This window comes from Macrobrachium nipponense, chromosome 4 (assembly GCF_015104395.2).
Source record: "Macrobrachium nipponense isolate FS-2020 chromosome 4, ASM1510439v2, whole genome shotgun sequence".
NCBI classification, from domain to species: Eukaryota; Metazoa; Arthropoda; class Malacostraca; order Decapoda; family Palaemonidae; genus Macrobrachium; species Macrobrachium nipponense.
In genome coordinates, this window is record NC_061100.1 from 37,585,989 (window position 1) to 37,611,293 (window position 25,305).

General features: G+C 39.2%; 1 protein-coding gene across 6 annotated transcripts in view; it reads right to left on the reverse strand.

The window, feature by feature from the left end:
- Nucleotides 1-25,305, reverse strand: part of LOC135210863 (uncharacterized) — a 114,727-nt gene that overhangs the window by 57,250 nt on the left and 32,172 nt on the right. For all 6 annotated transcript variants that reach the window (XM_064243767.1, XM_064243766.1, XM_064243765.1 and 3 more), the window contains exon 5: nucleotides 21,810-21,911. In XM_064243767.1, coding sequence (XP_064099837.1) covers nucleotides 21,810-21,911 — 102 coding nt within the window. The remainder of the gene's footprint in view (nucleotides 1-21,809; nucleotides 21,912-25,305) is intronic.

The window sequence follows — 25,305 nt, forward strand, 5'->3', positions numbered from 1 at the left end:
AGTACCGTGCCAGCAGTGGAAAATGGACCAAAAGTATTATGGTCCTTAAACACTGCTTCAACATCATGCAGATAGTGGTTTGCAAACACTGATTGACATTTCCAGTAAGTCAACTGAATGATAGAATTAAGAGAGGGATTTCGTTGAAAGGCCAAGGAAGTGACTACAGCTTGAATGCTGTATGCCTTTACCTTCAACAAAGGTAAGGTTTCCTCCAGAATCTGCGAATGAGCTTCTGCGGTAGTCTCTGTCAACAAGAAAGAAAGGACATTCTTCGATAAAGGTCTTCTTGACTGAACACCAAAAGTTGAAAAAATCTCCCTATGTCATTTCTGTTCTGGGCCATATAATGTCTCAAAGCTCTCACTGGACATAAGACTATCTTCTTCCAATGGTCCACAATGCCTCTTGCTGAGTAAATCCCATTTGTTTGTCAAGGGCTTGAATCTCTCTTTTTGCTGTAGCCTACACAAAGAGAAGAGGATTCTTCCTCGTTCAAGTCTCTGAGAGAAGCAAAGATTAAAGGCTCGAACGGTGGGTCTGACAGCCATGTAAAATCATGTCCAAGTTCCAGGTGTAAGGGTATTAAGCACCTCTTGTATTGTTTTCTTGTCTCGGACGATCGAAACGGTTGTTTCGGGTTGTTTCCCCGTGAGGGCCGTTTCACCTCTTGTTTATTGGTAGAAGAGGTGGAGGTAAGGTTTTGAATTTTGGCCTAGCCTAACTCCTTTCTTTCTCTATAAAAATGAATAATCTACCCACCTGTACGCTTCTCCAACTCCAGTACACTCCAGAAATCACCTTAAAACACCAGCACCACAAGACTTACGACCCAAAAAACAACTCCTACCAGACAGAGAGCTCTCCCCTACCAACCACACACCACCAACACGTGCTTTCTACTGCCCCGTGTTATTGTTTACATCCTGCCGACGCCGCCGCCATCTTGTCTATGACGTCACAGCCTATGACGTCACAACACAACTTAAATACATCAACAGACACCTTCTAGAATCTACCACATGTTGTCTATATATAGGACACCCACCATATTTCAACAATGCATCAAAATACCGAAACATTACAATATATAATCACCTTACTATACCCATAACAATTATACAATATATTAATCTAATCACACTTATCTCTTTCTCCCTCCCCTCCGACTGTGTTTTTCCTAACCTAGTATTCCCCTCTTAATTTCCTTCGTCCTCCAACTCTTTAACCCTCTACATAATTTCTAATACATTCCCCTGAAAAACTCTGCTTTAGTTAATACATCGCCACTTGCTTCCTTTCCTTTTATCCATCTCACCTCCTTTATTTTCCCCCGGATTCAATGGTTTCCCTTATTGCAGCAATATCTATTTTTAATCTCTTGCTACTTACACCAGTGCTCGATTTGATGTCGGTCATTAGTGTTTTACTATCAGTGTTAACCAAGGCTTCTAAACATTTCTCCCTCCTACTACCTCTTCCCACAAATGCTTAAAGATTATCAATCCTTCTACAGCTTCCCAACACTCAGGCTTCAGCCTCAATGGTGGATTTTGCCACTCTCCTGGATTTCCTAGACTTCCACCATATGGACCTTCTCCTCTTCCCATCTGTCAAAGAAATAATATAACCCAGTTGAGTATGGCCATCTTCTATGTTTCCAAATGAAGCGTCTTGCATAGGCCTTCCCAATAAACCAAAACCCTTTCTTCTTCCATCTCACTTATTGTAACTTCGCCCATCATGCTCTTAGTTTTTCTCACAATTTTAATAAGTTTCTTCATATCCTGAGTTGTTCCTTCTTTAAATGCTTTACTTAATTCGCTAATATCATATGATATTTCTGGCATCGTGTGTAGTGATACCCAATTCAGCTGTCCTACCACTGATCTGTACTCTGTTAACTCTTTTTGTTCTAGCACTCTATTACCCGTATATCTTCTAGCCTCTGGTTCTCTTATGGAATTTATATAACTGCACTGATTTAAGGGAAAATCTATTCTCCTTCTGCTCTATTACTACTCCTATATACTTGAACCTTTTACTCTCTTGTTCTCCTACTTGCAATTTTCCCTTTCAATCTCCCAATCGTTTCCTTTAAGAATCCTTCAGTTCCTCCGTAGCAAAAATCATCTACGTGTGTACACAAAATGCCTTCCAATTTATTGTTCTTTTTCCAAAAGAATATATTAGGTTCTAGTCACTTCTCTCACCTTGAAGCTCCTTCACTACTTTCACCACTTTACAATACCATGCTTTTGCTGCATCCTTGAGCCCATAGACTGTTTTCTTCAACTTCCATAATCCCTCCAACCATCTTCCTTGGTGGCTTCAAGTACACTTCTCTTTGTATCTCGTCACCTTGTAAATATGCAGTTTTGACATCCAATGTATAACAATTCCAATTTTTCACCTTTATTATGGTTAGACAGAATTTTAAAATTTCAGCATTGCATGTGGGAGCATCCTTTTCACTCAGCCATTTCTTCTTCAAACCCTCTAGCTACCAATCTTGCTTTACATATCCTTTCCCCCCCTTTTATCTTTTCAGTTACTATCCATCTTGTAGATATAGCTTTTTGTCCAACATCATTTACCTCCTCATATACCTGGTTATCTCTCCAACTTAGAAGTTCTTTTTCTTTAGCTTCCATTATGCTTCTATTTTCAAATCCCAGCAACACCACCTCTTCATCTTCAATTTTTTCTACCTGACTATAATCCCTCAAGTTAACCCACCCTTTGTCACCTGACTGTGAGTCTCGTATATTGTACGAATCAGCCCATGCTTGGCTTGATCTTTGTTTTTCCTGCAAGACCTAAAATAGTCCATTCTTCTACTTGTCCTGTATCATTGTTTATAGCCTAACTCTATTTCCCTTTTTGAATTTTGGTATCTCTTCCATTAACTCGCTTTCTATGACCCACTTTGCCCGTTATCTTTCCACTGTTTCCTCTATCACCTCTCTTTCTATAGTCTCTTCTGTGTCTGCATTCCTTCTCTCACCCCATTATCTCCTCTCCTTCCAGCCAATCTACTTTCCCTTCATTTGGGCCATCTGACCTACCTTTCACCCCATGGGATTTATCTATTCTAGCCGATATCTCTTCTGTATCTGGTGATCGTCGTTGAATCCTTGTCACATGTATCCTAGCTACTTCTCTTAAAGAATCCCCATGTTTGACTATTATTGTTTTCCCCCCAGATACTCCCACTACCTGAGCATGGTCCTCTCCATTCATTTTCATTTTCCCTCTTATAGAATACCTCATCTCCTACCACTGCTTCTTCAAATTTATGTTCTCTGATGTTTTTGTTTAGCGCTATTCTTATTTTATACAGGACTCATTTTTTATATGCTTTCTCTGGCCTTGTGCATATGCATTCAGTGTGTCCCTTACCATACCCTCTTCCATCCCTCTTTTTCTCTGCTTGCAGGACTAGAACTTTCTTCTCCTATTAGGTTAGGCAGTGAAGGGTTTTTTCCAAATACTAATTGGTTGGGAGAGAAACCTCCATTATTCATTAAACAGTTCCTAGCACTCACTACCCATTTCAAAGCTAGGGACCAATCTACTTCCTCTTCCTCCATCATCTTCCTTACACTTCCCTTGATCATGCCTACGGTCTTTTCACATAATCCGTTGCTCCACGGAGATTCTGATGCTGTGGCTAATACTTTAATATTCCATTTTTCTGCCATCCTCCTTACTTTTTCATTTTGAAATTCTCCCCCATTATCTGACAATATTTTGAGGGTGCTCCAAATATAGCAAACCACACTCAAAAAGTATCTTTTATTATCGTTTCTGGTTTCTTATCTTTTATCCAAACAGGCCTGACACTATCTCGTTGCCATATCCACTATTACCAAGAACTTTCTCTCTTCTATCTCTCCCACATCCATCGCTACGACTTCATTGAACGTTTTACTCCAAGAAAAGCCTACTACCGGTTTGGCGGGGTTTCTTTTGTATTTTTTTACAAACCTCACAATTTTTAATCAGTTCCGTTAGTAACTTTCTTATTTCCTCTTTTTCTTTTTCGATTAACCCATTACTCCATTGTGCTTCCTCTGTTAGCTTCCATATTTTATCTCCACTTCCATGACCAAACTGTAAATGTAATTTCTTCATTGCGTTCTTAACCCTTTCCCTCGGATTCTTTCCCTTCCAACCCTCTCCAGTAATAATTCTTCTACCTTCCTCCTTACCCTAGGCACTCTTAAATGACCCTGTTCGTCTTCTCTTAACTCTACTTTCATTCCCCCTAATACTTCTACTATGACACAATTTTCTTTCAAATTTAGGGTCATACCCATTTTACTCATGGTTTGCTTACCTATCAGCCAGGGTATATCACCTTGCAGAATTTCCGTCTTCAAATAAAACTTTCTGTTTTTTAGTATCACAGGTATTTCTATTATTCCTCTGGACTTATAAGATGTCTCACCAAAATTAAACACTTTATTAGACTCTGTCCTAGTGTCCCTCATTCTCTCAACTCTTCCTGACTCAAATCCATGACAATACGTGCTAGTCACAATTCCCCGCAAACTGTTGATTTACACCCTGTGTCCAAATTGCATCAACCACCTCCCATGATGCTTCCACTATTTTATTTAACTTCTCCTACATAAACCTCTTCTTCTTCTGTCCCATTTTCTGTTTTTTTTTTACCTTATTTCTTCTAGTCTTGTTTCAGTTTTTCTTCCTATTTATGAAAATGAGGACAATCCCTAGCCCAATGCCATTCTGAGCTGCATATTGCACATACTGTTACCTTCCCCTTCTTTGTTTATAGGATTTCTACCACCCCTTCCTCGGTTCCATCTTCCCCGATATCTTTGGTTTTCCCTCCCTCTCCCAGAACTGGCATTGCCTTCTGACGAACCCCACCATTCCCGTTCCTCTTTAGTCCCTAATCCCTCAAATAGTCTTTTCATTGTTTGCGACACTGTTCCGTAACTCTAGCTTTTCTTGCCCACAGCCGATAATACCATTTTGTTTTTGATTTTCCGTGAGATTTGCTTGCTCTATTACATGATACCCCTTGACTTCGCCTTCAAGCGCGCCTTTCCCATTGCTCTTTCACACTCAGATGCTGCCTTCTCGTATCTAATAAATAGTCCGCCATATTTTCACTAGATTCTCTTCTTATTAGAAGGTATCTTTTTATTCTACCGTAATTCTCCATTACCGAGTCTTTTAGATAGGCTTTATCTAGTTTCTCTAGGATTAACTTTGGACCCTCTGTACCAGTAAGTTTATCTTTATCTAATGCTTCCACTAGCTCTCGGGCTTTCCCTTTTAAGCTCATTCTCATTTCTATCGCCGGGTATTTTGTATCTTCTCCATACAACAATAGCCAATCTTCGGCTTGACCTTTCCATTCTTTGTATTCTTCTTGTATCCCGCTAAACCTAGGACATTCCCTTCTCCATCTAGTAGTCTCCCTTTGTTCACTGTCGGATCCAGGCATCTTTGATCAACCACGCTCTGCTACCAGTTTGAATTTTGGCCTAGCCTAACTCCTTTCTTTCTCTATAAAAATGAATAATCTACCCACCTGTACGCTTTCTCCAACTCCAGTACACTCCAGAAATCACCTTAAAACACCAGCACCACAAGACTTACGACCCAAAAAACAACTCCTACCAGACAGAGAGCTCTCCCCTACCAACCACACACCACCAACACGTGCTTTCTACTGCCCAGTGTTATTGTTTACATCCTGCCGACGCCGCCGCCATCTTGTCTATGACGTCACAGCCTATGACGTCACAACACAACTTAAATACATCAACAGACACCTTCTAGAATCTACCACATGTTGTCTATATATAGGACACCCACCATATTTCAACAATGCATAAAATACCCATAACAATTATACAATATATAATCACACTTATCTATACCCATAACAATTATACAATATATAATCAAAGGTAACGTCCGACAGCCCGTGTCTGACTGCTTCAGTCAGTAAGATACAGAGACCCGAGAAGGTTATAAGCAGCATGGGGGTTCCTTGCAGTCACGGTTGGTGTCCGTAATGGCTATTTGGTTACGACTCAGGACCTGCAGGGTTAAGGATGAGCATCAAGATGTTCAGCAGAGCCAGTTTTGTCTGGGTTAGCAGCTTCGTCTGTGTTATGTTGAGGACCACGGCTTCAGAGTTGCAGCTTCGTCTGTGTTCTCCTGAAGGGCAGTTTCGTCTGCGTTGTGTGTGCAGCTTCGTCTGTGCTCTCTTGAAGGGCAGCTTCGTCTGTGTTGTGTGTACAGCTTCGGCTGGGTGAATTTCTTCAGGAGGTATTCATAGTGGGTCCTCAGGTGTTATCTCTGCAAGTTGCCACGCTTTCCTGGGTGTTGAGTGTCTTGTAGCATTTAATGCATAAGGCTTTAGTGCCGTAGGTTTTCCCCAGTGTTTTGATATTAATGCTTAAGGTAATTATGAAATTGAAACTCTGTATTTATGGCATAATGTGTTAACCCTGCTTTTGATTTTTATGGTCCATTATTAATTTGTTTCTATAGTTGTAACCGTATGTTTTCTTGCTAACTATTTGCTAACTGCTCTTATTAAGGTTACTGTATTAATTGTTATGGCATTTTACAGATCCTTTTATGTAAATTTTTCTCCCCTGCTTGCATGGAATGTTTATTTTTTTGATGTACTGACTCATTCGTTGTTTGTTAAAGATTGTGTTATACCGACTTTTTGATATTTGCCTTTTCTGATAATTTTCAGATTAAATGTGGTTATTTTTGTTTAATGGTTTTTGCTTTGCCACTGATACCTTTATGTAAATATTGAATTCAAACAATTGTACATTTTATATATATAATAAATTAGTCTTAAGGACTCTGTTTAGTATTACTTGTTTCGTCCTCCTTTGACTGTCTCAATTGCTGCCAGATTTTCAGTCCTGATGCATTTTTAATTTTTTTTTTTCATACTTATTTAATAAAGAACCTGATTAACCCAAAAGTGGTTCATAACACAGGCCACAGGAGGTAGAGAAACAAGTTTTGTAGTGTTAAAAGACTTAACTAAACCTGACATGTCTTGATTTGAGGCTTCTAATCCTCTATGTCTGAATACAGAATTTAGCATCGCTCTGTGGCCCTAATTGGGGATGCAGAAAATTTCCTAGACATCTTCAAAAACAACAAAAATTCTGCAAGTGGGCTCGAGGTGTTTCAGAAGAAGAGATGCCACGTCTTCTGCACCAACTGCAAAACACTGCCCATTTCGCTTGGTAGACTCGGGTAGAAGAGTTGTGTCTACACTAAACAATAGCTCTCACAACCTCTCTTAAAAAATCTTGTGCTCTGACAAGCTTCCCGACAGTCTGAAGCCTGTCAGGGCGAGAGTGGATAACCCCTGATGACCTGTTGAAGTGGGGTTGTTCTTGATCGAGGCTGGGCTATTCCATTGCTGCCTTGAAAGGGCCGAGGTTGAAGAGGGGACGAGGTTCTTGCTGCAAAATAAACTGAAGGGGCATTATTAGTCTCCTTTGGCCACTTCGTTGACTATAAAAGGTGATTGTGAGTTGCTCTCTTTTGAAGCTCTGCAGCTACTCACTCTACAGTAGCCAGACGAAACAGAATGCTACTATTCAAATAAGCAAAAAGGAGAGAAGATATTTGAGATGGTACAACTCCCTTTTGACATGAACAAGCACCACAGCTAATTTCTTTTAAGAATAATGGTGGAATAAGGTGCTACTAACTCTTGTGCTCCATCTCGAATCACTTAATATGAACATAAAAGCACCCCAGGCCAGTCTGCTGCAAACTTGTTTTGCAGTGATGAACAGTCTTCTATTTCCTTGGTAAGTGCTCCCACAGACCATTCTAAGAAACTAAAGATTTCCAAAACTTTGAGAATATCCTTTACAAAATTATCCAACTACATGGATGAGAAACCAAACCTTAACCGAGTTGAAGGCAGATCACGCGCTGGGTCAAAATGCACTGAAAAATCTCCTTGGGAGAAAGCAGAGTCTTGCAAGGAAAGCACCTCTCCAGTTGAGTAATAATTCGCTTGAAGCACGATTTACCAGCTGCACTGGTTTGTTTGTTTGTATGGCATTTTTACATTGCATGGAATCAGTGGTTATTCAGCAACGGGACCAACGGCTTTATGTGACTTCCGAACCACATCGAGAGTGCACTCACGTTAACTTGTATTCTCCTTCACTTAAAGCAGCATCCAAAACTATTTCGTCATCCAATTGCTTATTCTTCAATGTGGCATTGGAAACCACTGGCCTAACTAATCTTTTTGACACTTGCAAGTCACTGGGAGCTTTGATCCCATTGGACATAGGATCCATTTGGTGCCTAGAAGCCACTTGGCATTTGGGAGACATTGGGAGTTCAAGTATCTACTGTGCGTTCGTCATCAACCCAGAAACTACACAAGGGTTCTTTGTTCCCTTTGCTGCATAAGAGAGATCACAGTAACATCTTGAGCTGACAAATGCCTCTTTGAAGGCCTAGATGCATCTTGGAAGCATCAACTGCATCCACACTATGCGTCGAAGTCAGAACCACTGGATGAAAGGCAGTGTGAAACTCCTTGAACACCCAACCAGTGTTATCCTGAGGAACCTGGGATGTAGCAACTACTTGTAGGAAACCCCACCGGCTTCCCTTGAACTTACGGTTTGCCCCTCCCAGGTGCTGGGAAGTCTAGCAGGGTCCTCCATCGAGGAGTATCGGTGGGATGAGTAGCCACCTGTTCCACTAAAACATCACAAGCACTGGAATACCTGGCACTAGCTTTGTCCCACAGACACTTCACAGAAACACTAATTTAAGTTAGTTTCCACTTTTTATCCATGTGGGCTTCCAAACTAACAATGGCACTAGGTTCAGGGGGTGGGAGCCAGGTAACAGAGTGGAAAGGAGGGCAGAGGACTGGGAATAGGAGAAAAAGCTGTCACAGAAGTCAAAAGAACAGGCTTAGGAGACATCATCCCAGTCCTTGCACTCAATACATGTCAGGTCAGGTGAAAAAATTTGCCCTCAGCAATTATAACAAATTGAACAAGTCATATTTAGAGGAAGTTCATCTAGCTGCAATACCAGCTAATAGATGCACTAAAATCAGACATTAAAGTTAAAAGCTAAATATCTGAAGGCTTTACTAAGCTACAGAACAAATATACCACAAAGGCTATCACACAACAAAATACTTCACCAAATCCTTTCAACAAAACCATCTGGCGAAGTATACCACCTAACAATAAACAAAGCTGCTTAAACAACCATGGTCATTAAATGGCAAACGAACTGAGCTCATTAGCTAAATTATACATATTTTTCCCCAGATGTGAGTGCGGCACTTAGCTGCACCAAACACAATAAGAGCGCTACCACAGATTTTAAATCTAAAACTGCTGTTAAAAAGTAGAAACTATAGCTATATAATTACTTGGTAAATTACTTATGTTTAAATACAGAGTTTAGGCCAAAGGCTTAGCACTGGAACCTATGAGGCCATTCAGCACTGAGAAGGAAGTCAAGAATAGGTAGGTTTGAAAGGTGTAACAGGAGGAAAACCTTGATGTTGCACATAATCATTGATAGGAGAGGGTGGGTAGTAAGATGAAGAAAAATAATATGAATAGAGAGAGATTGTCAATAAACTTACTTATACTAATTATACACGTATTCAAGTATTCTCCTACTTACAAAGGGGTAAGGTTCCAAAAAACCCATATATAAAAAAATCATATCTTGAATATAGCCTAGCCTACAATAGGGTAATCAGTACCATCTTTACATATAGGGTAGCGTACCCTACACTATACAGTATACTTATATATATACGGCATAGTAATTATTAATTTCAGCTAATTCTCTAGGTTCAATGCAAACTGGCTCATTATAATTCAGTACTAAGAGAAATAGAATAACATTAACAAGCTAGCCTATCATATATGATGATAGATACCATGGCAAATCAGACTCAGATTTGGACCGATATCAGCATAATTGGGCAATACCTATCAGGCTGCTGACGCCTACATATAATAATGGAATAAAAGCATAGCAAAAATCCATCTTTTCCAGGAGTCTTTCAAAAATGATACATTACTCTATCCTATTATTTTGTATGTATTCTCATATTATGTATAGTATCATAAAATACTAACAAAGTGGTCAATGTTTTGGTTTGGAAATCAGCTGATGGCAAATACAAGTTTATTTCATTGTATTCAACTCAATTCAGAGTGAATTGTTTTGCTTCTGGTTGGCATAAAAGAATATTATCTAGATACTTTACATATATGAGACAAGGTCATCTTTTTGTTATAAGACGTGTTAATTTAAAGTCTAAATATGAATTTAACACATCTCGTTGGGAACTAAATTATTTTTTTCGTTTAACAGATTGCTTTGTGGGCATATTTATTGTGCGAGGAAAATTATATGATTCCGTTCGCTATTTTCACTTGATTTCTTCGTAGTACGAGCTTTACCGTTACATTACTTTTTATTGGTGTGAAAACAGCAATACAAACTGTATTCTTTCAAGACCTGCAGTTTTGATTAAAGTAATTCTCTCTCAACTTTATCTACGGTTGTGTTTGATCAGTAAGTTTATGGGTGGTTAAGTTTACGGGAGTTTTATCTTTGTTACCAATGCACAATAATAGTTATTAGCAGCTCGAAAGTGTTCTCAGCTTCAGCTACAACTTTGTTTAAATTTAACAGTGTTTCCTTGCTGATCTTTGATTTATAGCGAACAAAGTTACTACATAAAAATATATCAGTCCTATTATTCATAGCGTCATTTATAACATAACTGTGGTAATTGTTTACTATAGTACGATGGTTGAAAAAGAAGCCAAATGGATGTTGTAATCCAATTCAGTTGTACTTAGCAAAACGTCCTTTCTCGTTCGGTTGTTCATGGCTGTACACATCTACCAAACAAGTCAAATATTAAGACAAAACTTTCATAATTTTATTTTGTCTTTTTTTTTTTTTTACTTATTTAACCCTTAAACGCCGAGCCGGTACGTATTTCCGAAAGTGTCTCCCGCATGCCGGCGGCGTTCACAAGTGAGCGCCGAAGCGGGAAAAATAGTTTTTATTAAAAAAATCACAGCATGCTTAATTTTCAAGATTAAGAGTTCATTTTTGGCTCCTTATTTTGTCATTGCCTGAAGTTTAGTATGCAACTATCAGAAATGAAAAAAATATAACCATCATATATAAATATTGGAATATATGACAGCGCGAAAAAGAAATTTCATATATAATTGTATACAAATCGCGCTATGAGCAAAACGGTTAAAGCTAAAGAGTTAATTATTTTTTTTGTTGCATTATACACTAAATTGCGATGATTTTGGTATATAACAAATTGTAAAACTATCAAAGCAACACAGAAAATATTATCACAATATGATGCATGAATTCGTAACGTGCGGACGTAAAAAAAAAGCAGTTTTCAAAAGTTCACCATAAATCGAAATATTGTGCTAGACTTCTAGTTTGTTGCAAAATGAAGGTTATTGATTGGATATTACTAGACTGTAAGTGTTGTAGCTTACAATTGCAGTTTTCGATCCTTTTGGTCGAATTAAAGTTGACCGAAGGTTAATTTTTTTTTCTATATATCGTTATCTATATGAAAAATTTCAAAATGATAAAGCTACAACCATGGGTTGTTTTTTGTTGTATTCTACATGAAATTGAGCACATTTTCATATATAAAACTTTATGTAACGGCTAATTTAAAATGGTGCAAACATTGCGACAATCGGACGAAAAAATTTATGATTTTTTCGGAAGAGTTACCGCGCGGACGTAAGGAAATTTTTTTTTTTCCCCCCCCCATAAATCCACCATAAATCGAAATATTGTGCTAGAGACTTCCAATTTGTTGTAAATTAAAGGTAAATGATTGAATATTACTAGAATGTAATAGTTTTACCTTACAATTGCATTTTTGACCATTTCAGTTGAGTCAAAATTGACCGAAGGTTGAAATTTTGGCACTTATCATTATTTATATGAAAATATTTCAAAACTGATAAAAGCTACAGCCATGGGTTGTTTTTTGTTGTATTCTACATGAAACTGCGCACATTGCCATATATAAAACTTTATGTAACGGCTAATATAAAATGGTGCATACATTACGACAATCTGACAAAAAAATTTGATTTTTTTTGGAAGTTACCGTGCAGACGTAAGGAATTTTTTTTTTTTTTTTTTTTTTTTTTTTTTCATAAATCCACCATAAATCAAAATATTGTGCTAGAGACTTCCAATTTGTTGTAAATTAAAGGTAAATGATTGAATATTACTAGATTGTAAGAGTTTTAGCTTACAATTGCGTTTTTTGACCATTTCGGTTGAGTCAAAGTTGACCGAAGGTTGATATTTTGGCACTTATCGTTATTTATATAGAAAATATTTCAAAACTGATAAAAGCTACAGCCATGGGTTGTTTTTGGTTGTATTCTACATGAAATTGCACACATTGTCATATATAAAACTTTATGTAACGGCTAATATAAAACTTTATGTAACAGCTAATATAAAACTGTGCAAACATTACGACATTCGGACAAAAAAATTTCTGATTTTTTCAGCAGTTACCGAGCGGATGTAGGAAAAAGGTTTTATTCTAAAATTCACCATAAATCGAAATATTGTGCTAGAGACTTCCAATTTGTTGCAAAATGAAGGGGAATTGTTGAGTATTACGAGAATGTAAGAGTTTTAGCTTACAATTGCGGTTTTCGACCATTTCAGTTGAATCAAAGTTGACCGAAGGTTGAAATTTTGGCACTTATCGTTATTTATATGAAAATATTTCAAAAATTGACAAAAGCAACAACCATGGGTTGTTTTTTGTTGTATTCTACATGAAATTGCACACATTTCCATATATAAAACTATATGTAACGGCTAATATAAAACTGTGCAAACATTACGACAATTGGACAAAAAAATTTCAGATTTTTTCGAAGTTACTGCGTGGACGTAAGGAAAGTTTTTTTTTTTTTTTTTTCATAAATTCACCATAAATCAAAATATTAATAGAATAAAAGAGTTTTAGCTTACAATTGCGTTTTTCGACCATTTCGGTTGAGTCAAGGTTGACCGAAGGTTGAAATTTTGGCACTTCTCGTTATTCATATGAAAATATTTCAAAACTGATAAAAGCTACAACTATGAGTTGTCTTTAGATGTATTCTACATGAAATTGCACACACAGTCATATATAAAACTATGTAACTCCTAATATAAAATGGTGCAAAAATTATGTCAAAGTGACGAAATAATTTCTGATATGTGTCGCTGATGCTTTTTAGTAACGATTGTAAACAAAACAACAGCTTGATCCGTGAACTCCCAGCATCCCCCAAGGTGCGTGATTCAAAAGTTTTCGCCAAGTAGGCCTATAACTATTTTTCCTCGAATTTTTAAAAAAACTTTTTTGCGTTGACGCTTCGTACATCAATTCGGCACCCAACAGACAATTTTCGTCGACGTTTAATACGTCCAATTGGCGTTAAAGGTTAACTAGAAGATAGGATAAAGTTAGGCTATTGTAATTTGGTCTCTCTCTCTTGCTGCCTGGTTGTATGCTGCTGGGCTGCACCCGTTACGAGCGAAATTTCAAAATATTTCCAAATTATTGTCGTATCAATATTAATTGCCAACCCCATCGCAAAGTCAGATTATTGTAATAGGAATTATCGTGACTCGAACACTACCTGTATTAACTATTACATAGTATAATTAATTTTCTTAAATATAATTTGTTTGTGGTATTATCCCAGGAATGAAGATAAAACGATGAGATTGAGGGAAATGCCGGTCATTATCAGGCTGAAATGGTCTGGACATGTTGAGAGAATGGATGGGAATAGAGACCCCAGGAGCACTGACAGCAGTACAAATAGGAAGACCACCACTGGGAAAGCCAAGAGCAAGGTGGACAGACATAATTGTCAGAGATCTTTAAGAAATCCAGAACCTAAGTTGTAGCTGAAGCTGAGAAAACTGTTCAAGCTGCTAATGACTTATCGTGCATCGGCAACAAGGATAAAACTCAACTCCCGTAAATTTATGCCATCAAACACAACTGTTAGATAAGATTCAGTCTAATCCAAAGTTTTTGAGGTTGCAGAGACGATCAGTAACACTCCCAACGCCCATCAAGTCCCTAGTTCAGACACAATACGGAGGGGGGGGTGAAAAGGGGCAACACATAAAAACTGAAAAAGACAGATATAAGTGTCTAACCTATAGTTTCTGAGCTTGCTGAGATGAATAGTGACACTCCTAATGCCCTTCAAGTCCAAGTTCAATCCTAACATGAAGAGGGGTGCAAAGGGGGTGACACATAAAAATAACTAAAAACAACAGATATTAGTGTACAATCCATATTTCCGACATCGAGAGGAATGGTGACACCCCAGGCCCTTCAAACCCAAGTTCAGCTCTGATAGGGATGGGGTGGAATGGGGTGGAAATAGGAGAAATGTGAAAAATAACCTAAGACTACGATGGAGTCTAATCTATAGTTTTCTAGGTTCCTGGGATGAATAGTGACACTCCTGATGCCATTTAAGCCCAAGTTCAGCCCAGAAAAGAAAAGGGATGATAAGGGGTGGGAAGGGGGAGACGTAAAAAATGACTGAACATGAGATATTAAGTGTCTACTCCAGTTTTCGAGGCCGCCGAGATGAATAGTGATGCTTCAGATGCCCTTTAATTCCTTGTTCAGCCCCTATTAGGAAGGGGGATTGAGGAGGGGTGTAAAGTGGCTGACATGTAAATAAAACCAAAAATGACAGAAATGTCTAATCCATAGTTTTTGAGGTTGCTGAGATTAATGGCAACACTCCCAGTGGCCTTCAAGTCCAAGTTTAGACATGATAAAAAGGGGGTTGAGAGGAAAAAAGTGTCTATCCAAAGCGGGGTGATAAAATAAAAATAGTGCCTAATCCATAGTTTTTGAGGTTGCCGGGATGAATAGTGACTCAATTATTTTTAAGTCCAGGTTTAGCCCCAATAGGATGGAAGGGGAGGTGAGAAGAGGTAAAAAAAATAAAATGTCAAGTCTTTGAGATCGCTAGGATGAACAAACACTCACCTGGTACCCCTTCCAGTACAAGTTCAGCCCCAACAGGAATAGGGATGAGAAGTTGTGAAATACAAAACGTCCAAAATGCTGGGCAATGCAACTAAAGCAACGACCTTAACAGGAGTTATGAGGATTAGGATGTCTCAAAGACGTCTTAGTCCAGCTTTCTTTTAAACTCTTCCCCACCATTGCAGTTTACAACTTCTGGGGGCAGTTTACACCATGTGTCACATATCTTGTATGTAAAGAAGTTTTTATAGTGGGATGTGTTTTATCTCTCTAGTTCTAGTTTCCATCCATTATTTCTTGTTTGGTTATCGTTCAGAGTAAATAGGTTACTGTCTACTTTTGTTATGCCTTTCAGTATTTTAAATGTTTCTATTAGTTGTCCTTGTAATTGCCATGTTTCTAAGCCATACATGTTCAGGCTCCCTAGTCGTCTTCAGAAACCTATTTGCCTGATAGATGGAATTAACTTTGTGGCTCTTGCTTGTACTACTTCTAATCTATGTCTTTTCTTAGTGTTGGTAACCAAAACTGTACTGCATTTTTCAGATGAATTCCATCTATAAATGTGTAGAGCTACAGCACTGTTTCCTTGTATCTGTATTTGAACTGCCTCTTTATGTATCCCTCTAGTTTTTGTGCTTTCTTTTCAGCTTTTATGCACTGTTTTGTGGATTTTAAGTCCTTGGTAATAGAGACTCAAAAAAAAAAAAAGTTTAGTCAGCTAGTATTAATAAATTATATATTATATATATATATATATATATATATATATATTATCTATATATATATCTATATATATATATATATGTATATATATATATATATACAGTGGTACCTCGAGATACGAAAGGTTTCTGAAAGTCCGAGATTCGCCCGGATAACAATTTTGAAACTCGCGCCGTGCACCGCCATCTTAGTACTAGTAGACTCGCCACCATCCTCCTGCTCTCCCATTGGTTCCTGATGCTAGTCACCGCCATGAGATCCTTCTCTTCTATTGGACAGCATCCCTCCCATCATGCATCTTATACGTACGTGGTGGCGTGCCTACCTCGGCCACTTCGTACCAGCATCTTTATCGTACGCACGCGGCATTCATTCAGTCCAACTATTTCGTTTAGTAACGTAAATTCGTTAGTGATTTCGTTGCAGTATGTATTATCATGTTGTGCGAAAACTTTACTGTGTAACTTATACGTAAATTACGTACAAGATAACGTAGTCATGGGTCCCAAGAAAGTTGAAATTCACGGAAAGAAGCGCATGCTCTCTTTGGAGACAAAGATGGAGATCATCAAGAAGTACGAAGCTGGTAAGCGATTGAGTGTGATCGCAAAGGAATACGGCCGTAATCAGTCGACAATAGGCACCACCCTTAAACAGAAGGATGCCATCAAAGCAGCTACACCGTCAAAGGGCATCACTATTTTGTCCAGCAAGAGGAGCCACGTGCACGAGGAGATGGAACGGCTGCTCCTCGTCTGGATAAGACAAACAAATCGCTGGCGATACGGTAATGGAGACGGCAATCGCCCACAAGGCCAGCGTTTTTTTTGGCGATTTGATTGCGCAGGCGGAAGACGACGGAGGGGAAGGGACTTCAACGCCAACCCCAGAGTTCAAGGCTTCGCACGGCTGGTTCGAGAAATTCCGTAAATGGACTGGTATCCATTCGGTGGTGCGTCATGGGGAGGCTGCCAGCTCGGACACGAATGCGGCCGAAGCATTCAAGAAAACTTTCGACAAGATGATGACCAAGGAAGGCTACAGTTCTCAGCAGGTTTTCAACTGTGATGAGACTGGCCTTTTTTGGAAAAAAAATGCCTCGTCGGACGTACATCACGCAGGAGAAGAAGCTACCCGGGCATAAGCCTATGAAAGACAGGCTTACGCTCGCACATAGTGCCAACACCAATGGGGATTGCAAGGTGAAGCCCCTACTGGTGTATCATTCCGAGACTCCTCGAGCCTTCAAGGCCCACAAAGTGCTGAAGGAGAAGCTTCCAGTGATGTGGAGGGCTAATGCAAAAGCCTGGGTAACGAGGCTTTTGTTCACCGAGTGGGTAAATCTGTGTTTCGGCCCAACAATGAAGAAATTTTTGGAAGAGATCGCCTCCCCCTGAAATGTCTGCTGGTGTTAGACAATGCCCCTCCCCACCCTCCTGGCCTTGAGGAAGATATCCTTGCGGAGTATTCCTTCGTTAAGATTCTTTTTCTTCCGCCCAACACCACCCCTCTCCTCCAGCCCATGGACCAGCAAGTGATAGCGAACTTTAAGAAGCTGTACACGAAACTCTTTTCAAGAGATGTTTCGACATCACCGATACCACAAACCTCACCTTGCGTCAATTTTGGAAGGAGCATTTCGACATCGTCATTTGTATCCGACTCATCGACCAAGCTTGGCAGGAGGTTTCGAGGCGAACCTAGAATTCCTCGTGGAGGAAACTCTGCCCTGATGCTGTATCTGCTCGAGACTTCGAGGGATTCGACGTGGATGAAGCTGGTGCTGCAGATTCAGAAACAGTTGGCGATCCCGAAACTGTTTCCCAACCAGATCTTGACGAGATTGTTGCACTCGGCAAGTCCATGGGGCTGGTCGTTGACGAGGACGACATCAACGACCTTCTCGAGGAGCACCAAGAGGAGCTTACAACGGCTGACCTGAAGGAGTTGGAGGCCATGCAACATAACGTCGTTCAAGAGGAGTTCTCTAGCAGCGGCGAGGAAGAGGAGGAGGACCCTATGACAACGGCAGAAATTAAGGATGTTCTAGCCGCTTCTCATAAAGTGCAATCGTTTATCGAAAAAAAAAGACACCCCGAAAAGGCTCACACAGGTCGTATGCTTGCGCAGTTCGATGACGTTTGCCCGAGTCGTTTCAGGAACATTGTGAAAAGCAGGCAGAAGCACTCTTCCTTGGATCATTATTTTTTAAAGAGGCCTTCAGCATTAGCAGGAGTAAGCAAAAAGGAAGAACCAAGTGATAAAAAACAAAGTTGAAAGCAAAAAGAAAGAACCAAGTGATGAAAAAAAAAGTTGAAAGCAAAAAGGAAGAACCAAGTGATAAACAGAATGTTGCAAGTGGTGATGAAGTTGAAATTCTGTATAAAAAAAAAACCTACGTAAGTAAAAAAAAAAAAAAGTTAAAATCAAAAAAAGAAATTTTATTTTTTTATTTTTAGTTTTTTGTAAAGTTTTGTGTTACAGTTTTGTTAATTTGTTTCGTAAATTTTAGTTTAGGTTTTCTTTAAATTTTTTATGTGTTTTCGTAAAGTTAAGTGTACGTACATTATCTGCCGTTTGTCCTCCTCCTCCTCTGCCGCCACTTTCGGAGATAGCCTCACTCGAAAGGTAAGCTTCCACATTTTACGTACAGTATATTGCTTGTTACCATGTACACTAATATACACTTTATTTACAGGTTATTTAGCATTTTGTCATTAATTTAGGTATTGAATGGTCCAAATTGTTGTAGTATTTCATTGTTTATAGGTCAATTTAGTTTTATTATGAAATTTACAGGGGTGTTTTTGGAGGGCTTGGAACAGATTAGCCATTTTACATGTAAAATGTGGTCCAAGATACGAAGGGCGCCTCGGAACGGATTAATTTCATATCTCGAGGTACTACTGTATGTATGTATGTATGTATGTGTGTGTGTGTGTGTGTATATATATATATATATATATATATATATATATATATATTTATATATATATATATATATTATATATATATATATATATATACACACACAGTGGTCACCCCGTATTCGCGGGGGGATGCGTACCAGACCCCCCCGTGAATAGTTAGAACCCGCGAATGTTTGGAACCCCTATAAAAATGCTAAAAAACAGCCTATTTTGTTAGTTAAAAATCAAGAAAAACCCACAAAAAATTTTCATATTTGGTTTTTTTTAATAGTTTTAACACAAAAAGTGCATTTTATGCTGAAATTCATCAAAAAAAACCAGGAATTTGTGGATATTTACCATAGAAAAATACTGCGAATGCGCGAATTTTCCGCGAATAATGCAGGGAAACGTTCCCGAGAGAAATCCGCGAATGTGAGAGTCTGCGAATCTGGAGAACGCGAATACGGGTGGGGGGTCCACTGTGTGTGTGTGTGTGTGTGTGTGTGTGTGTGTGTGTGTGTGTGTGTGTATATATATATATATATAATATATATATATATATAATATTATATATAGATATATATAATCTATATATATATATATATATATATATATATATATATATATATAATATATGTATAGGGCCCAGAGCCCCCGTGATAAGCAAATACCCGTGTTATCCTAGTACCCCCCTCAAAAGTAGTTAAAAACTTCCTACTTTAATAGATAATCCACCCAAGACCACTATTCCAATGTTTATAACTGCCAACTTTAGTTCACCTTAAGCTAAATTTAAGATAGTTTCAAAGTTATTTTACAACATTAGCCTTAAAAATATATGTAGTATACATACTACTGTACATATGTAGCCTACTAGCCTATGGATTACAGCTAGAAGCCTACATATGCATGCTCATGTGGGCCTCTTTTCTTCACAACACATGTAAATATATTACACGTAATAACCTTCATCTGATGTTTTAGGCTTCTTTCCCATAAGGGTAAAAGAATCAGGGCTTTTGGAGGTCACATAATTAACTCTTTTATATGGGTACAATTTAAAGAATGCAGCGAACACGACTTCAATAATAACATAAAACGTGGGCAGGCCAGTGTTGCCAAATGGGAATGGCAATTTCTTGCTAGATTTTGCTCAATAAAGTGATAAAAAATTCACATCATACACAACAATGCCACCCAGTCAATTTCAACCGATTGCTCTCTTTTTTTATTCAAACATGTTTCTAACAGACACAGTGTATTTGTACATTGCGTTACATGATTCCTAATAATTTCGAAACCTATTCTGCTCAACTTCTGAAAATGGTTTTGCAAGTTTTGTTCTTTTCTTACAAGATATATCAAACATAGTAGAATAAAAGAAATATTAAACTTAACATTACAAAGTTTTCATGTCAAAATACGTATGCTAGATGTATTTGAAAACTAATGGAAGTTTTCCTGCCAGATACTCGATTGAAAATTTTCCTGCTAATTACCTCAAGAAAATAAAAGCTAGCATTAAAAATGCAAAATTGGTAACACTGGACTCAACAGATCTGTGTTAGTAGTAAAAATGATAGTTATTTGTAACATTAAAAATATAAAAATAAACGAAGTCACAAAGCCGATTCTATCCATGTTTTTCTAAACATTCTAAACTATTATTTACTACCAGAATAACAATGATATTGTGTATTGAAAATGAATGTTACGTATATTCCCAAACATTATTACTACCATGACTAGTACTATTACATTTCGAAAGATAATCTTGCTGTGAACGCTACCATAATTAGATTTTCATAAACGCACATACATTTTGTCAGCTGGCTGGCTTCGCATAGATAAAAGTTGGTTTCAAAAATATGAAATTATTCCATGAATAGTGTTTTTATTATGAAGATATGACAATAATATAGAAAGCAAAAAATGGTTTTACGTATTTCGTTTATGCTTCGTCGCTGAGAGAGAGAGAGAGAGAGAGAGAGAGAGAGAGATTTTCTTTCTTCAGATCTCCATTACATGAAGAAGAGAGAGAGAGAGAGAGAGAGAGAGAGATTTTCTTTCTTCAGATCTCCATTACATGAAGAATGAGTAAAAATGTATTTTATTTTAACCTTTGGAAACCACCATTGAATATCGGCAGTGACAACTTAAACACAACTCTATAAACGCTCGATAATTATGGCAGATGACGTCAGAATCAGCTGTTGAGAGAGAGAGAGAGAGAGAGAGAGAGAGAGAGAGAGAGAGAGAGAGAGAGAGAGAGAGAGAGAGAGAGACTGTTGCCTGATTTGGTTGTAACATTGACAGATATCCATTAGCAAAAGTTGAATAATAGCTGTGTATTGATAATAACTATATTTTTAATAAAACTGTTGTTTTACTGTGTCTAATCATATTGCATGTATTATTACTGTATTATAGTAGTATTATGATGTGAACATGGCGATCAACCATTTGCATTCTGGTTTTGTTTACATTCTTAAAATAATCAACTTGTGTTGTTTTACCAATATCATCACTGTTTTTAGTTGCCGAATGGAACTTAATTCAGAGATATGCCTATAATATATAAGGTGAAAATGGTTTTATTATCTTTATTGTCATTTAATATCATAATGTTAATCTGATCATGTATGTTGGTGATTATACGTCATACATATACCTTGAATAGGCCATTTATTATAAAGATATGCCAATATTGTCAGTTAATATCATAATGTGAGTTGTTTCATGTATGTTGGTGATTATCGGACCTCAGCCAAGGCTTAGTCTACCGATAAACATCGCATACGCAACAAGTTTGTCCCGCGATGCTGCGATTCACACCAGCGATATAGCATGAGAAGCGGTCCAAGAAAAAACCCGTGAATGACCGATTCCGTGATTACTAATCCGCGATTAAGCGATGCCCCACTGTATACACTTGTACATTTTTGTTCTCTTTCATAGCCATTCTGTACCAACCAAATTCTTTTTAAGCCTTAAGGTTCCAAACACCCCCTAAAAAATATACCTCATACCTTATTGCGTGCACCAGTGACTTCTGAGCATACTTGTGATAGACTCCCACTCTTATGAAGATTCTTGGGATGGTTGGAAGTACCTTCAGTTTTACTTAGGTTCTGGAAGAATAATTTGATCTTAAAAATATAAAGATACTTCATTGCAATCTAGATTAGTTTCTTCCTAAAGAACAATTTTCAAAGCTCACTCCTAAAATATCACAATGGTGATCATAATATACTATAGCCAATAACTGGATAAAGAGAACTCCATTATCAAAACATTTTAATGTTTACTAAAAATACCAAATTTGTAACTAATTTGTGTATTTTTCATAACTAACAAACCTGAGGTCTTAACATTAGGATTTACTAGCGCCAAGCTGGAAAACCGGTAGAAAATTAAAATTACACTTGTGAGATCCAGGGACTAATGGCATCTATACCAGGTCACGGGGCATGTATCCAGAATGCCCACGGCTACCTGTGACCCATCAGTTATATTTCTAACCCAGTTTAGACTGCTAGAGGGGTGGTTCGAGGTGGGCCTTTAACTGTTAAGACCTCAGTTTGTTAGTTATGAAAATACAAATTAGTTACAAATTTGGTATTTGTTCATACACGAAACAAACCTTCGGTCTTAACATTAGGATAGACTTACTATTGGAGGGAGGTAAGTCTCTACAACTGACTGGAAGTTTTGCCACCTTATCCATTTCCGAATATATAGGGAAATTCTAGAGAATGGACAATGAACCTAGGACCAAAGATATAAGCGGATCTATTGGTTTCCTCCCACTGGGTGGTAGATTCCATTCTACTGTTTACTCTTGTCCCTTGCGACTGGATCGACCTTCACCCTCTTTCCTTATTATCCAGAGGGGTGTGTTGCTACTGAAAAGTATATCATCAGCTAAGATAGCTTCACAGTATGGCTGACCATTTCTTCACCTGCATCTAGTCCGTTCCAGCACATGACGTACTCTCCTTCATATTGCCCGTAGTTCAAAGGAGTAGGAAGAAAGTAGTAAAGAAAAAAGACCAGTCATCCCATTCATTCTACTTTCATACCTTCATCTTAGACTAGACGCAAAACTGACCCGCCAGGGGCACTGGATGAACTATATCACTTGTTGGGCCGCCACCACTGGACCCAAGGAAAAGGTGTCCAAGGATCTCATGGGCAACATCTTTCAAATAAAATGAGGTGAAAGTTGTTTGGCGCTTCCACACGCCAGCTTTTCAGAATTTTATCCACAGACATGTTCTTCTTAAATGCTAGGGAAGCACTCACACCCCTGATGTCATGAGCTCTAGCTCCCACCTGGCTATCTGACCCTCTGTCTTCTGCAGTATAAGCATTTTCTGATTGTCTCCCTTAGCCAAAATGATATTGTATTCTTGGACACTTCCTTCTTGTTCCGTCCTGTACTTACGAACAACCTCTGGCACCCCGGCCTGAGGTGCCTTGTTCTCTTTAAGTACTCCCTTAGTGCCCTGACGGGGCACAGGAGCATTTCAGCTTTGTCGTTGTCTACAAAGTCTGCCAAGGAAGGTATGGTAAAGGAGTCGAATCTGCCGTCTACTATTGTTGGATTTTGGGTCTTTGCCACGAATTCTGGGACAAACTCACACACCATTGATCTCCAACCTCTCGAGTGCTTTATGAGATATGAGAGGCCATGTAGCTCCCCCACCCCCACCCTTTTTGGTTGAAGCCAGGGCCAATAAGAAGACTGTCTTCAGGGTCAGGCTCCTATCCGTGGACTGCCTTAGTGGTTCGTAAGGGGGTTTTGTCAGACTACTCAGTACCTTGGTCAGATCCCAATCTGGGGTTTTTAGCTCCTTTGGTGGGCATGACTGTTCAAAGCTCCTCATCAGCATGGCCAACTCCCATGAAGACGATTATGCCATCATCCTTTCATTCGTAAGACTGAGGCTAGCGCAGCCCTGTACCCCTTCACTGCAGATACAGACATATGTTTTTCTGTTCTGAGATATCAGAAAGTCCGCTAACTGCTGAATAGTGGTACCGGAGTGGCAAGGGACACGTTAACCCCTACGACACCAATCACAGTATCTGACCACTTTCCCTTGGTATACTGTCGCAGATGATTTTCTGATATTACCTGCCATCTGAGTTGCTGCTGTTTCTGCGAAAACCCTCGCTCTCGTAGGAGATACTTGACAGTCTCCACCCGTGAAGCGATAGGGACTTCACCGACTGGTGGTACCTCTCCACGTGAGGCTGACACAGAAGGTTGCTCCATGGAGGTAACTCTCTTGGCACATCTACTAGGAGTTCCAGTAGGTCTGGAAACCACTCTGCTTTCGGCCATAACGGGGCTACCAGGGTCATCTTGAGGTTCTGAGACCGCATTACCCTGTTCAGAACCTGACGGATTAGACAAAATGGAGGAAATGCGTACACGTCCAGATTGTCCCAGGGGTGTTGTAGCGCATCTTCTGCTGCTGCCTCTGCGTCCGGGACTACTGAACAATACACTTCCAACTTTTTGTTGTACCTGGTTGCGAATAGGTCTATGATCGGTCCTTCCCACAACATGAGCATCCTGTCCACTACCTTTGGTGTGTTGTAGGGACCACTCCGTTCCAGAATCTGATCCTGCGGCTCAACTTGTCGGCCACTATGTTTCTTTTTTCCCGGAATATACCTGGCCTTGATGTCTACCAGGTCTCTATAGCCCCCACTGGTGAAGTTGAACTGTCATCACTGTAAAACTGCCGAGAAACTAGGCCTCCTTGCTTGTTTATATAAGCTACTACTGTGGTGTTGTCGTGACATCAATACCACCGAGTGTCCCTTTACTCTCTCCCTGAATTCTTGTAGAGCCAGGAAAGCTTGCTTTCAACTCCAGCACGTTTATATGGAGTTCTCTGTCCTTGCACTCCATTTTGCTGACACCATCAACTCCTCCATATGGTTCTCCCAGCCTTCTAGTGATGCATCCGAGAACAGCAAGAGATCTGGGGAGGATTGTTGAAGGGGGACACCCACTGTCAGATTGTCGTCGTCCACCCACCACAGCAAGTCTTCCTCACTTCTGCCGACAAGGGAATTTGCTCGTACGGGTGATCTACTGTTGGTGACCAAAACTCCCTTCATCCTCCATTGTAGGACCGAACGTAAGGTGTAGCCTTCCTTGTGGTACTAGCTTCTCCAGGGAGGTTAGGATTCCCAGCACCACCTGCCACTGTCTTGCTGGCTGTGTCTGCTTTCCCAGAAAGGCATTCACCACTTGTTTGCATTTCTGTAAGCTCTTTGGTCTGTCGGGAATACTTTGGCTTGTGTTGTGTCTATCACCATTCCCAGATATTCCAAACGTTGACTTGGATCCAGCTGCGACTTCTGCTGATTCACCACCAAATACCTAGGCTGTGACAAAGCTGCAGGAGGGTCGCCCTGTCCCTGAGTAATTTCTCCCTGGACTTTGCTATCACCAGCCAATCGTCCAGATATCTTATCAGCCTGATCCCCTGAGCGTGCGCCCAT